The 13,918-nt window shown below is 40.1% G+C and overlaps 1 protein-coding gene across 2 annotated transcripts in view; it reads right to left on the bottom strand.

The window, feature by feature from the left end:
* Window positions 1–13,918, bottom strand: part of LOC133607623 (protein phosphatase 3 catalytic subunit alpha-like) — a 55,604-nt gene that overhangs the window by 13,336 nt on the left and 28,350 nt on the right. For both annotated transcript variants that reach the window (XM_061962434.1, XM_061962435.1), the window contains exons 7-8: window positions 667–744; window positions 472–566 (exon numbers count right to left, since the gene is read on the bottom strand). In XM_061962434.1, the coding sequence (XP_061818418.1) occupies window positions 472–566; window positions 667–744 (173 nt within the window). The remainder of the gene's footprint in view (window positions 1–471; window positions 567–666; window positions 745–13,918) is intronic.

Raw genomic sequence — 13,918 nt, 5'->3', positions numbered from 1 at the left:
CGCTCAAGCTGCTTGACCATCGTGTGAATTAAGCCACAAAGAAGAAAAACGGACGTGACATTATATGCAACACTGTCATACTTTTATTATGAAGCTTACTTTGCACCAAACAGGAAGTCAGTGTGTGCACGTTTTATGCTTTGTAACGATGCATTTGACTCACATTATGGCTGGTTTGTTTTAAGTGCATGCCTGAACTACTTTCTTAAATTTGCTGATGGAAAATCTAGTGGAAAGAACAGAAATTGCCTTATTTTCTCTCATTTTCCGAAAAGTTTCAGTAGATATTGTTAATCATGGCGTTTTTTTTAATATTTTGGCAAAAGCGATACAAGCGACCTTCTCTCTAACTATAAATAACGATGGGTGTTGATTCTTGCCTGTCTATTCCAAACACAGACAATATATTAAATGGGAATCTAAAAAGTATAAATACATTCTGTCAGGGAGTGAAACAAACCATATTCTGACCTTTGTTGTTGTAAACATCCAAGTAGTTTGGTGCAGAGAAGATGGTAATGAGGGAAGGGAATCCTGTGGTCTGACTTTTGCGATACATCCGGTAACTGGCGGACATAGTTTAGTACATTGCATTAAAATAGCAGTTTTAAGAAAAATGTCTGCTGTACATTTTGGTATTTCAATAAGAATAGAGTGATAACTTACCCTGCATCTTGTGCCTCATGCGCTCGGATTATTGATAATAGGTTATTGCTCTGTAGGAACTCACACACAGCTGGATAACTGTAAAAGAACACATCAGAAATTTTAAAGCAACAGTAATATTTTGGAAGATTTTCAGGAGTGAGCTGAGATGAACTGGAAGTTTTCCAGTTAGTCTATGGTATAGTGCGGGGGTCGGCAACCTGCGGCTCAAGAGCCTATTTAGCTCTGCCCTTGTGGCTCTCTGGAGCTTTTTCCAAAATTTATAAAAACGGAAAAAGATTGGGGGGAAATATTTTTTTTGTTTTAATATGGCTTCTGTATGAGAACAAACATGACACTAACCTTCCTAATTGTTAGAAAGCCCACTTTCTTAATGCTTGATACATCGCGAGCTACGGGTCGCTTGGGGAGGGTGTCACTCGATTACGAGGCATTTAAAAAAAAAGAAAAAAAAGTAGACCTAAAAATATTATTTTAATAATATTTACATGTCTCGTGACACATTATTTGTATGTAATATTGGCTGCATTTTTGATAGTTGTTTGTGTGCCATTTTGTTCCAGACCACAGCAAATGTTACCCAGTTTGCAAAGATTATAATAAATCCATTAGAAGAAGACAGCCTGCTGTTTCCTTTAACTTCCTTCCTTTAACACACACATCTATACCTTTGGCCATTCTAAGCCAGTAATTTCCCTCTGAGAAGCCTTCATTTTACTAGTGTTCTCCAATGCTGTAAAAATGTGTAGAATAAATATACAATTTCAACATTTCTGTCAACTAAGATTTGCGTCAGCTTGCGACATACATTTTATTTCAGAAAGGCTGTTGCAAACAAAACAAATACCTGTGCAAGCAGATATTCTCAAACATGAACAACATCAAATCCAAATACCGCACTCGCCTCACAGATAAGAGCTTGCAGTCTTATAAACACTTACATCATGTGTTGCTTTCATTATAAGACTTATACAAGGATTTCAATTTTTTGCGGCCCCTGACAGATTTGTTTTTTGTATTTTTGGTCCAATATGGCTCTGAACATTTTGGGTTGCCGACCCCTGGTATAGGGCTTAAAATTTAGTTAAAACAGACATCTCGCAAGCAGGGCTGCCTTAACCCAAGGGGAGTCCCTGGGGCTGAGGTAATTTTGCCCCCCACCCCCATTAAGAAAACACAGTTTGAAAATAAAAAATCATGATTGTACTTAACATAACGGCAATAACGGGTACAAGCGGCCAAAATGAGTTTTCTCCGCCGGGTGGCGGGGCTCTCCCTTAGAGATAGGGTGAGAAGCTCTATCATCCGGGGGGAGCTCAAAGTAAAGCCGCTGCTCCTTCACATCGAGAGGAGCCAGATGAGGTGGTTCGAGCGTCTGATCAGGATGCCACCCGAACGCCTCCCCAGGGAGGTGTTTAGGGCACGTCCGACCGGTAGGAGGCCACGGGGAAGACCCAGGACACGTTGGTAAGACTATGTCTCCCGGCTGGCCTGGGAACGCCTCGGGATCCCCCGGGAAGAGCTGGACGAAGTGGCTGGGGAGAGGAAAGTCTGGGCTTCCCTGCTTAGGCTGCTGCCCCCGCCACCCGACCTCGGATAAGCGGAAGAAGATGGATGGATGGATAACGGCAATAATGCAAAATTATCCATCCATCCATCCATCCATTTTCTACCGCTTGTCCTTTTTGGGGTCTTGGGGGGTGCTGGAGCCTATCTCAGCTGCATCCATTTGAAAAATTATTTCATTCATTAATACATCTCCTTCTCGACGGGCGCATGCGCAAGTTTAACAGAGGCTTTTCCTACTGCTCCACTTGGAGCAGTAGGAAAAAACAACGTGGCTTAGAGAGACAGAGAGAAAGTGACTACACAATCGCTACATAAAGTAGAGCTGTTTGTGATTGACAGTTATGAACACCAATCATTGCATTCCGCTGTCAAAATCGGGGGCCCCTGATTGGGTGGGGGGCCTTAGCGTAAGCCCAGGTAAATATGTGCATTAAGGCAGCCCTGCTTGCAGTTTAATTTGGGTTAAAATAACCTGATTTTTTGCTAATTCAGTACTCTTTAGTCTACATTCACATACAGTACAGTACTATTTTGTACATAAGCCCAACACTTCCAATGACTTACCATTTCTTCTCAATATGATTCAAAAGTCAAAATTAATCTAATAAATGAAAATGTATAACACTTTTTCATGATCAACTAATTAGTATATAATATTATTAACTAATAATGACAACGAATAAAAAATATAAATAAATAACTTTTCATTTCTTTACAATTCTATTCAATGGCTATGACTACAGTTGTGAAGTGTGATATTTATTTTTGAACTGATCCAGTAAATGCATTAGTTGCAAACGCAAAGCTGGCCACTGTTGACAATAAATGTGAAACACAAATGTAACAATTGCATCAATGCTAGCGCTGACACAATGCAAGGCCAACGGATGTTAAAAACTACACATGTTTGCTTTAGACGTCATAACAGCACGCTTGAAATATATCGCAAAGTAGTCAGCGTGAGAAGATGACATATTGATCAATTAGGCACATAGTCTAACCCTCAGCAGACATAAAAATGTGTTGTTCCATCTATCACGCAACAGAATGTCAGGTTAGTGATAATACATCCACTTTCACTCAGCAGTGGATGAAACAAGATTCATCACTCATAAATATATTAATGAACGACTTGCCAAAAGATGATGCAAGCATGTGAAAAAAAGTGGGGGAAAAACAGACGCCCGAACAAAACAATGTAGCCCAGCAAGCAAAAGTCACATTTTGCTGGCCTTAAGCGCTAACCTGAGAGTAAACGAGATGTTCCAATTGCACACAACATTAAAAAGAATGTTGTGCATAAATTGTACATACTACTGCAACACTATTGGGGGAATTGGTGATTAGATGAGTCATAATGGTGTATAGGATGCCAGAAGAAGTGATACTAGGTGCAAACTGGTTATTTTTAATAATTAATTTGGCCAGATTGAGAGTAAGGTATTTCATAAAAAAGGAAAATTAGAAACATTGTATCATTTTGGGCAGAGTTCATGTGGGCATTTTGGAGCAAGACTTGAACAGTGCGGTTGTGTCAGTCAATATTAAGATGCTTCCGTGCAGCATTATGAACATAACGCGCCGTGAAGCAGCGCTCAACACACCTATTATGCAACATTGAGAAAGACATTATGTCATTTAGATACATCTTCAAGACTCTCGGGTTTCAAAAAATGATTATGTATTGATGCTTAATGGCTTTTGTTGCAATCCTGGTTGTATTAGAAAATATTTAAGGCATACGTCCGACCGAATTACTGAGCCAATGTGTAGCATGTTTCTCACTTTTACAAGAAGAAGCATTGGTATAATTTTATCGAGTGGTGTATCCTAACAAATAATAGAGATGGACCAATGTTTTTTTTAAAGTTAATGTTTTGACTTCATTTAAACGCTTTTACTGTGTTTTCACTGCATATTTTACAGATAAATGCCACATAAAGGTTTTCGGAAACCGCTTTTACACTCCTTCGATGTGTGTTTGCATGAAGTGTGATTCACTTTCACAATATCTAATTCAAACAGAACCTTCAAAGTTGTACAAATTAGAGTTCAACCAAAGTTTTCTGGAAAAAAAAAATCATTTGTGTTTTACTTTTGACTTTTTTTTCATCACCAAGCTGCCATCAATGAAAATTATGCGAAATTATGAAAACTATGCAACCAGAAATGCAATTTACTGTTCTGGTTTCTCAATACTTAATGAGCAATACATAATTTAAGCTGTATATCAATTTTTTCCAACCATGCAGATGCGACATGATGTAGCATATAGCTGCTTTCTAACTTCTTAATTAACAATGTGCAACAATACATAACATAAAACTAGCGCTGTCAAATGATACGTTCTTGAAATCAGATTTGGATTTGCATTATTCATGATTAATTACAGGTTATTACTCACTTGTATGAGTTAAATCACCCTAAAAAGGACCCACTATTATTAACACAAATGCAATTTTATAGTCAGAATGTGATGTATAAACACTTTTTAAATGTTTACTTGAATGCACATCATTTATTTGCTCAAAACATGTTAACAAATTTACTTAAAGTCCCAACTGGTTCTATTTTGAACTGAAATGTCTTCATTTAAAATGTTTCACCTTTCCATTGACCTGATCACTGACCGTTAAACGACCTATGATGCCTTCAGGTAATCGTCTGCGGTTAAGGCAAAGGAGCATGTATGATTAAAGAAAGTGGTGTGATTATTCTGTGTATTAACAGTACATAATTAATGCGATCATTTTTTTTGTAGTTAATCACATGAGTTAACTCGTTATTTTTGACAGCTCTACATAAAACATACAAAACTAGAAATCTGGGAAGGCATATAGATGATGTCATAGTCTAAGTTGCATAGTTGGTCATGGCGCATGAAATAATAATAAAAAAAGGCTAATCAAATACTATTACTGTAATTATGTGAACATTTAAGCATTTTGTCATTGCATTATGACATTTTGGTCTATTTTTTCATTTTTTGTTTATATTATATCGACAATACTCTTTGGAAAACCCTGCTGTATGTAGCACCCTGAAACTAAAGTTGTATTATGATGCATAAAGAGAATACTACTTATTCTGTTTTTGTTAAATTTATTATGCAATGTTTTTCATTTTTCATATTCATCTCCATGTATGATTGGTTATGAGTATTGGGGAGCGGAGCTGCATCATTTCTTAGGTTATGTGTGTAATGCGCATGCTCAAGAGGGAAATGGTAAGTGGAACAGTGATAGCGGGGGAAAAAGGATATCAGAAAATGCCTGTAATATGAACCCTGGGTTTCGTGAATAAATGTCGCACCAAAGAGACGAGGTTTGGTCATTTTAGGGGTGCAACATGTACACATTTCTAAGTGTTACCAAATGACCAAAGAGTGTGTGTTTTAGCACGAGCACTAGTCATAGGCTGTGCTGCACGCTTCATGGCAGCGGTAATGCACACTCCCCCCATGATTGATGATCTCCGCTCCCGCCATCAATACTTCGCCTTTTGGGCCTGCTTATATTTGATTACAGAATAAATGCACGATGATCTAACTGTGGCGGTCCTATTATTTTATTTTTGGCGGACCACCATCTAATTGACTGAGTTTTGAGTGATCATCATCAATTGTTAAAGTACACTCTGTTAAGTTCTCTTTCTATCCAGCCAGCCTAGCACAGCATGCCGCACACATGCTTCCCATCCTCCTCCTGTCGTCGAGCACTTCCTCGCCGCCATCTACACAGACATCAAACTTTCACAAGTGTTTGAAATATTTAAACGCTCCAAGGTTTGTGCAGGAAGGAAAACAAGGAGGCCGCCGTGCCCTGAGCACCTGGCGAAACTGTGCCATCCCTCTTGGTATGTAGGTCACAATGGCGAACGTTCCCAAGGTGGCCCATATATAAAATTACAGGAATAGCTGCTGCGCTCCCATGGATACATTGTCTCCTCCACAATGGCCGACAGCGTGCACCGACAAGACGCTGCACAACGCTGGATTCAACAAGTGGTGTGTAAGAGTTTGAGTTTGAGTTTATTTTGAACATGCATGCATACAACATGATACATCACAATTTCCGGTATCTCTATTCAACATGTTCGAAAATGAGTAGGAAGAAGCAGAGCTTATTTAATCCTACCCCTTTTCCTTTAAATGGGGACGGCGTGGTGCGGTTGGGAGAATGGCCGTGCCAGCAACCTGAGGGTTCCTGGTTCAATCCCCAACTTCTACCAACCTCGTCACGTCTGTTGTGTCCTTGAGCAAGACACTTCACCCTTGCTCCTGATGAGTCGTGTTTAGGGCCTTGCATGGCAGCTCCCACCATCAGTGTGTGAATGGGTGAATGTGGAAATACTGTCAAAGCGCTTTGAGTACCTTGAAGGTAGAAAAGCACTATACAAGTATAACCCATTTACCATTTACCATAGCAGTTGCTAAAACTTTTGTTCACTTCCTGTTCTCAATTTATTCACAATATACTCCATAAGTAATAACAATAAAAATAAATAAATTAATAAATAATAATTGGTGAAGTAAGTTATATTTCATATGGTGAAATAAGTAAGATTATCTAGAAAATGAATGGATGGATGAAGTAAATTCAGAATGTTTATCATAGTTCTTCTTCTTTGTACTTTGTAAACACTTTAAGTTTGAAGAGTTTCTTGAAGTGGATCATATTAGTGCATTGTTTGATTTCTTTGCTTAATCCATTCCATAATTTAATTTCACATACTGATATACTGAAGGTTTTAAGTGTTGTACGTGCAAACAAATGTTTTAAATTACATGTTTCTCTAAGATTATATTTTTCCTCTTTTGTTGAGAAGAATTGTTATATATTCTTGGGTAGCAGATTATAGTTTGCTTTATGTAAAATTGTAACTGTTTGAAAAATTCACTATGTCGTGGAATTTCAGTATTTCAGAGTTTCTTTTGAAAAAGTCCTTTTTGTGCATTGCGTTGATAAAATATCGTATTTTCCCTCACTGCTTTGTCTTGCATAAAGGTTGTCTATTAAAGCTGAAAATAAGGATCTCTGAGTACAACATGTACTAGATTATTTTTTGTTCACTCCAACGGCTTCTATTGATTAGTCAAAACACACACACACACACACACACACACACACACACACACACGCATGCACACACAGCCTGCCTGAGGCTCACATTTCTTCTCTCCTTTGTGAAATTATGTGTTGGTGAGCCCGGGAGTGAGAGAGCGAGGAAGAGAGAGAGAAAGAGAAAAAGAGAGAGAGCAAGTGAGAAATCTGACAAGTGAGAATGAGCGAGAGAGACAGAGATGGAAGTTCTGTGTTGAGAACGTGAAAACATTTCCGCCCTCAGATAACCAATCTGTCAGGGCCGCTGGTCATTGCGTACATTCATCTCCAAATGCAATGTCCCCACCTGAACCCTGATTGTAGCACAAATTTAGTGTAGTCATGGTGAAATGGGACATTTATGTGACAAAGTGCAGGCTTTAAAACTTTAACAGCCGATGTGTTACTATGCTAGAAATAAAGTTCCTCAGTATTCGCTCTTACAATAACAATGTCGCCACAGCATGGTTATTATACGGGTTATGGAACGTAAATGAAGTATTGTTGCTGGTTTTTAGATGCATTTTTAAAGTGATTTAGAGGTAGAATTGATTGCTTCCACATTGCTAGCCACTTAGAAGAAGCCCATTTTTATATGTTAGAATGCCAAAAAACTAAAAACCTTTTGTCTCCTTGTCTTTCATAATAATTGTGAATGATAGGCAACATTCCAAAAAACTGCAGTTCCCCTTTAAAAGGGACCTATGGTGCAAAACCAATATTTCTTACCTATTGGTACCTGTTTGTGTGTATTTAGGATCTGCATAAGTCTCATAAATTTGAAATCAAACCATAGAGGCATGGCAGAGATATTTATAAAACAAATCTTGCCTTCCTTTGTACTTCCTCCAAATGAGCCATTTAGAATTTGCCCCATTTGTGATGTTTTTCCAAGTGTGACGTACGTTTCTAAACGGATAGCTCCACATTGCGTAAAGTTTTACCTGAGGAGCTTTGTGCGAGTCTGCCATAGTATTCCACCTTTGTAGTCAATAAGTTCCTTCTTTTTTCCTATCCTCTTGTTGTGGGGCATACTGGCTCGTACATGCACATGCGTGCTCCGCTGTTGTCATTTCTAGTACAAAGTAGCGTATAGTTCTAACTAGGGATGTAACGGTATTGTAGATACAGCGGTTTTGCGGTTTCAAAATCTTCACAACATTGCTGTGAATTGTGACTAGTTCTGGAATAAACTAAATCTCCCTAAATCCTCTGCGCAACATTGGCGCCCGGATTGCCACCCCAGCTGATCACTGCGTATGTTGCCACGACTCGTTGTATTAGCGACTCTATAATTTGTACGAATATTTTTTTTTTTTTAAACTGTTCAAGTACAACAAATAAGTACAAATCATCCGTCTTATAACTTAGGCGTCTCTTTTAGACTAAACCAGAACGCGAGGACCGTAACACTAACAAACAGACAAACTCTGGATAAAACCTAACCTCTGTGGCGGAGGTAATAAAGTGCCCCACTTTCCTTTCGAGCGTTCCAAGCCAAAACAGACCGGGTCAAGGAGCACAGCGCAAAGGGAATCTATATTTAATGCCAGCAAGGCTAAACATACTTGAATTTCAGTGTTCATTTATTTACACATATACACACACATAACACTCATCTACTCATTGTTGAGTTAAGGGTTGAATTGTCCATCCTTGTTCTATTCTCTGTCACTATTTTTCTAACCATGCTGAACACCCTCTCTGATGATGCATTGATGTGTGGCACGCACAAAAGTGCTTTCATCAAATGCAGTCTGGAATCTTCCATCTCTCCCTAGCATGGCCCAAAACCGGTCAATCTTTGCTTCCTGAGGAAGATCTTCAGTGCCAAGCACTTGGTAGTCCACTACTTCTTCCCGGAGGCTATCCAGGTCCAATCGCAGCTGCGGCTTGGAACTTACAAGCTGTTATGAGAGTAGCGTATGTGTGTGTGTGGCCCTTTAATAGGTGAGCATGTGAGGTGAGTGACGTCAGTGAGTGTGTGGGCGAGAGAAGAGAGGGAGCGGTAGCGTGAGTGCGGGCTTGGACTAGTTTGTTTTGTGTTGGATTGGCTGTGTGCAAGCAATCAATAAAGCAAGATTTGCAACTAATCGCCGGACTCGGGCAGGAAAGGTGCAACAAAGCGTATTTCTTCATCTTACTTGTCGTCGGGGTCGCCATGGCTGTATCTTCCTCGTTCTTCTGCTTCGTCTCCTTGTTGTGTGCGCAGTTGTGCACTGCACTCTCTAAAAGCCGTATATGTTATTGATGTTATAGATGGCAGTATTGTCCTGTTTAAGAGTGTCACAACATTGCTGTTTACGGCAGACGAACTGCTTTACGGTAGACAAAAACATGACTGCTGTTGTTGTGTGTTGTTACCGCGCTGGGAGGACGTTAATGAAACTGCCTAACAATAAACCCACATAAGAAACCAAGAACTCGCCCTCGATCATTCTACAGTTATAATGTGTTTGGGCAGGCACACTGTTTATATCGTGGGAAAGCGGACGCTGGAGGGGGCGTGGCCTCCAGCTCCGCCTGAATTTCGGGAGATTTTCGGGAGAAAATTTGTCCCGGGAGGTTTTCGGGAGAGGCGCTGAATTTCGTGAGTCTCCCGGAAAATCCGGGAGGGTTGGCAAGTATGCTTTAGAGTACAAATTGCTGAATTTGCACAATTCTTGACCAAACAGAGCACAGAAACCGGAGATGAGGATGCTCAACCTCAGTCTACCATCTGATTGCGTAATACTTTGTAAACTGGGTTGGCTGGATGGCACACATGCACGTTTCTGTTTGTCAATATAATGTTTCCAGAAACATTAATTTTACACCATGACTTTCTACAACCTGTGCTATATCTTTAAATGTGGCATCATTGTGTTTGCTAATCAGACAATAAACTGCAGCTAAATGGGCACAGTACCATGGCTCTACATGAAGGGGTCAGACCGTACGTGAGGCGGCAGGTGCTTGTCGCTGCCGTCTTTCTACAGAGAGGAAAAGCCTAGACAGCGCCAATGTGTCAGCAACAAGTCAAGTGCAATACATTGGTTTCTTTATTTTTATGCTCTGCTGAATCTGACAGCCAAGAGCATATACTGTACGGTACATTAAAAACTTTTATCACAAAGTATTATTGCTTTTCTTGGAGAAGGATACAACATGGACTATAATACAAATAATGGTTAGACCACAAATGGTTTTAACGGACAATAAAGAAGTATTTGAATTTTTTTTTCTATGATATTTGAATTATTCAGGATTTTTTTTCTTGTTATCGTCCTAGTGAGAAACATTTAATAACAGTGATTAGAGTGTATCATTTAAGTAAAAAAAAACAACCTCCAGAGTATTATCTCTATCATCACTATCTTTAAATAAGGTATTCAAGACTGACAGAGCTTGGCAGAAAAAATGTCACGGCCCTAAGTACACCAGTGCGCTGACGCATCTTCGGGAGTGCGATAGGCGCGTGTCAGTTCGGCTGCAGCAAGCAGCTGCAATCAATCGCCAGCAATCAGCACACCTGTTACTGATGAGAAGACCTGCTTTCTTAAACCAGCACAACCTGCTATCCGGGGCAAGAACGTAGCGACCTGTTCAGTACAGTAAGCCGACACGTCAGCGCTATGCGCACTCTTTGCTCTCTGTGTTTTTCTTCACCATCGCGTTTATTGTATCGTGTCCTCCTTGTCGTTCCAACAGCAGACCTCCGTTCCCGCGTTACGAGCTGTGCGTCTCGTCTCCCCGTGTTCCCTCTGCTTCCCTGACTGCCTCTTGGATCTCGACCTCCCGCCTGGACACGGACCTTTGATGCCTCTGTGTCGCCCCCAACTTCCTGCTTATCTCACGGACCTACGAGCATGCTCTGCCTCTATTGGACTTCGTCTCTCGATCAACACTCCGGTAACGCTCAGCAATTAATTCCCACCATACACATTTTGGATTAGTACACACACTTCATTTATTATTTATATATATTGTGCAATATATATAAATAAATATAGAGCTAAACGCCATCCCTCCTGTCTGTGATGTCTCCTTCCTCCTGTGCACACAACGAAAAACAAAACAAAACTAATTGACTAGTAGAAGAACGTGTGAAAAAGCAAGCTTAGTTCAAATGGTGTACCTGACAGAAGACATTAATTACAGGAAGTAGACACTGCAACAAGAAAGGGCAAATCCGACATGCCTGGCATTTACAAATGTACGGCGGTTACGTGTTTTGGCTTTTTCCAAATGGATTTTATGCGTATTGATTTTTGCAAGTCGTACAATGCTAGATCAGCGCGTGTTACGTTCATGTACTCCCATCAATACTGTATTATAATTGATTGGATTTTCATGTAGCCCTCTCCTCCTTGTATTTAAGAAAGCGTTTTTGCTGAGCTTCTGGAGTCCTAATGATGGCGAGGCAAGTTGGAGAGTAAAGGTAAGAAAAGGTCAGAGGGGGATAAATGACTATTATACTGTATAGTGGCATCCTCCATGTATTTACAGAATAATCTTCAATAAGGTCCTCTCACTGTTAAACAAGCTCTATAGCCTTTGTCGTATATTCTCTGAAGGTGTAGATTAATATGCACATTTATATTGTACATTAGTGTCATGCTTGCTTATAAGGCAATGCACATACGGTATAGTGTATACTCTGAGGACTATCCTAAGCAGCAAGAAATTATGCTTTGGGCAGTTTAATAGGCGAGCATGCAGGGTTACATTGTCATACCGCTCTTGTTAACAGTTAATAATTCAATGTCCAAAAGGGAATAAGAAGAAGCAGATCTTATTTAATCCTAACCCGTCTCCATATCACATTAGTCAGTGATACATTTGTTCACTTCCTGTATTCCTCGTACACAATAGGCTCGTAACATCGGACCCTGGCGAGACCCAAGGATGAAGCCAGAATGCACTGCTACCTCCACAGGCAAACCCAAACCGACCCCTCTGACACTCAAGCACACCTGCCCAGACGTCCAATGCCTACAAGGGTGTGTAATTCTTAGATACACCAACAATTTGGCAGTTCAATTAAAATAGTCACTTGAACATGTTTTTTCATTTGCCGTTACCCTGAGACCAGGATGGCACCTAGCAAATGGTACCTCGAATTTGCGAGTCTCCAATGCACCCCAACGGAAGCGGCCACATAGCGCCACTGGCAGGATTTTTGATCGCTGCCATCTAGCTCTGCCAACAACAGGAAATGACACAAAATCCGACACCAAGCAACTGGACATGCACACCCAAAGCTGCAGAGAAGGCCAAGCCAAGAACACCGCCTCACATGCCAGTTTTCAAAAAGATAAAAGAAAGCAAATGATAAAGATGTACAATGATAGAATTCACATCTACAGTTGAACGGTAAAAAATAAAAACATAGCACAAATGTTGCAGATATCATAATTCAGTGGAACATCAACTTAGGAGTGTTATGAGATAAAAGCTGTCTCTTGGCTAATGTTTATGCTTTAGGTCGCAAGCAAAAATTAGAGTTACAAACATTCCCGCCATTAGTTGGTGTTGCAAATGTCACAGTGAACCTCCTAAGATACAACCAAAACATCTGGTCTTACTCACGAGCATGAACTTATAGCTAGAGATAGACATAACTTTGTTTTTACATCCATGGGAAGGGAGAAACTGAGTGTGAAGGACAGTGCTGAGAAGAAGAAGTGAATGATAATTATTGAACTAAATAACAAAATCAAACACACAACGTGTCGCCAACTTGGTGAAGCAATTTGAGCATATCACTGGTAGTCTGTGCCATACTGAATCTAACGCCAGCCGTGTTAAAATAGTATCTAATCGGTGGCCATTTATCCATGAAAATATGGAAACATTGCTTACGGTGTGTCTGCCAGAGAAGCAGCTGGAAGGAGATAGATTGGAAAACAATTGATTTCACATAAATTCAATGAGACACGTGATTTGAGGTACAAATGTTTTGAGTTAAGAGCTCTGACCGTAACCAATTAAGCTCAAAAGTTGAAGTACGACTGTAAATAAGTCAATAAATAAATGATTAATTAGCAAAGAGGGTGCTTTTAGTTGACCGAATAATTTATGTAATTCATCAATTTAAGGATTGTTATTAATCATACAAATATTTCAACCTAATTAACCCCCCAGCAGCGCAGAATGACTCAAAATCCCTGAAAAGTCTGGCACTGTATTTCGGGCAATTTGTCCAAGTAGTGCGAGCGTAGCGCGTGGGCATATGTGCAGTTGATGTGGTAGTGACAGGCTGTGGAACCAAACAAGTCAATATGGAAAGTGCTGAACAGCACCATGTCCCTCTCCATGGGAAATGTGAGTAAAAAAAAGGTTGACAGTCGACTGACAACGTATTATGCACACTTACCGAAGCACTTCCAAATTAAAATAGCACATTATTAACACAAAAGGAGTAACCGCTCCACCTTATCCCCAATTTCCACTGGATGTGTAACGACTGATAACAGATAGGTTTCCATTCTAGTCAATCTGTCAGTTTCCACCACCTGCTGACGTGCTGTGTCATGGATCTGGAATGATTGTGGTAATCCGTAGCCCTCTGCAACATACCCGTTTAAGCAGAGCTTTTA

This window comes from Nerophis lumbriciformis, linkage group LG09 (genome assembly GCF_033978685.3).
Source record: "Nerophis lumbriciformis linkage group LG09, RoL_Nlum_v2.1, whole genome shotgun sequence".
Taxonomy (NCBI): domain Eukaryota; kingdom Metazoa; phylum Chordata; class Actinopteri; order Syngnathiformes; family Syngnathidae; genus Nerophis; species Nerophis lumbriciformis.
The sequence above is the reverse complement of the archived record's forward strand: the minus strand, read 5'-3'. Positions and strand labels throughout refer to the sequence as shown.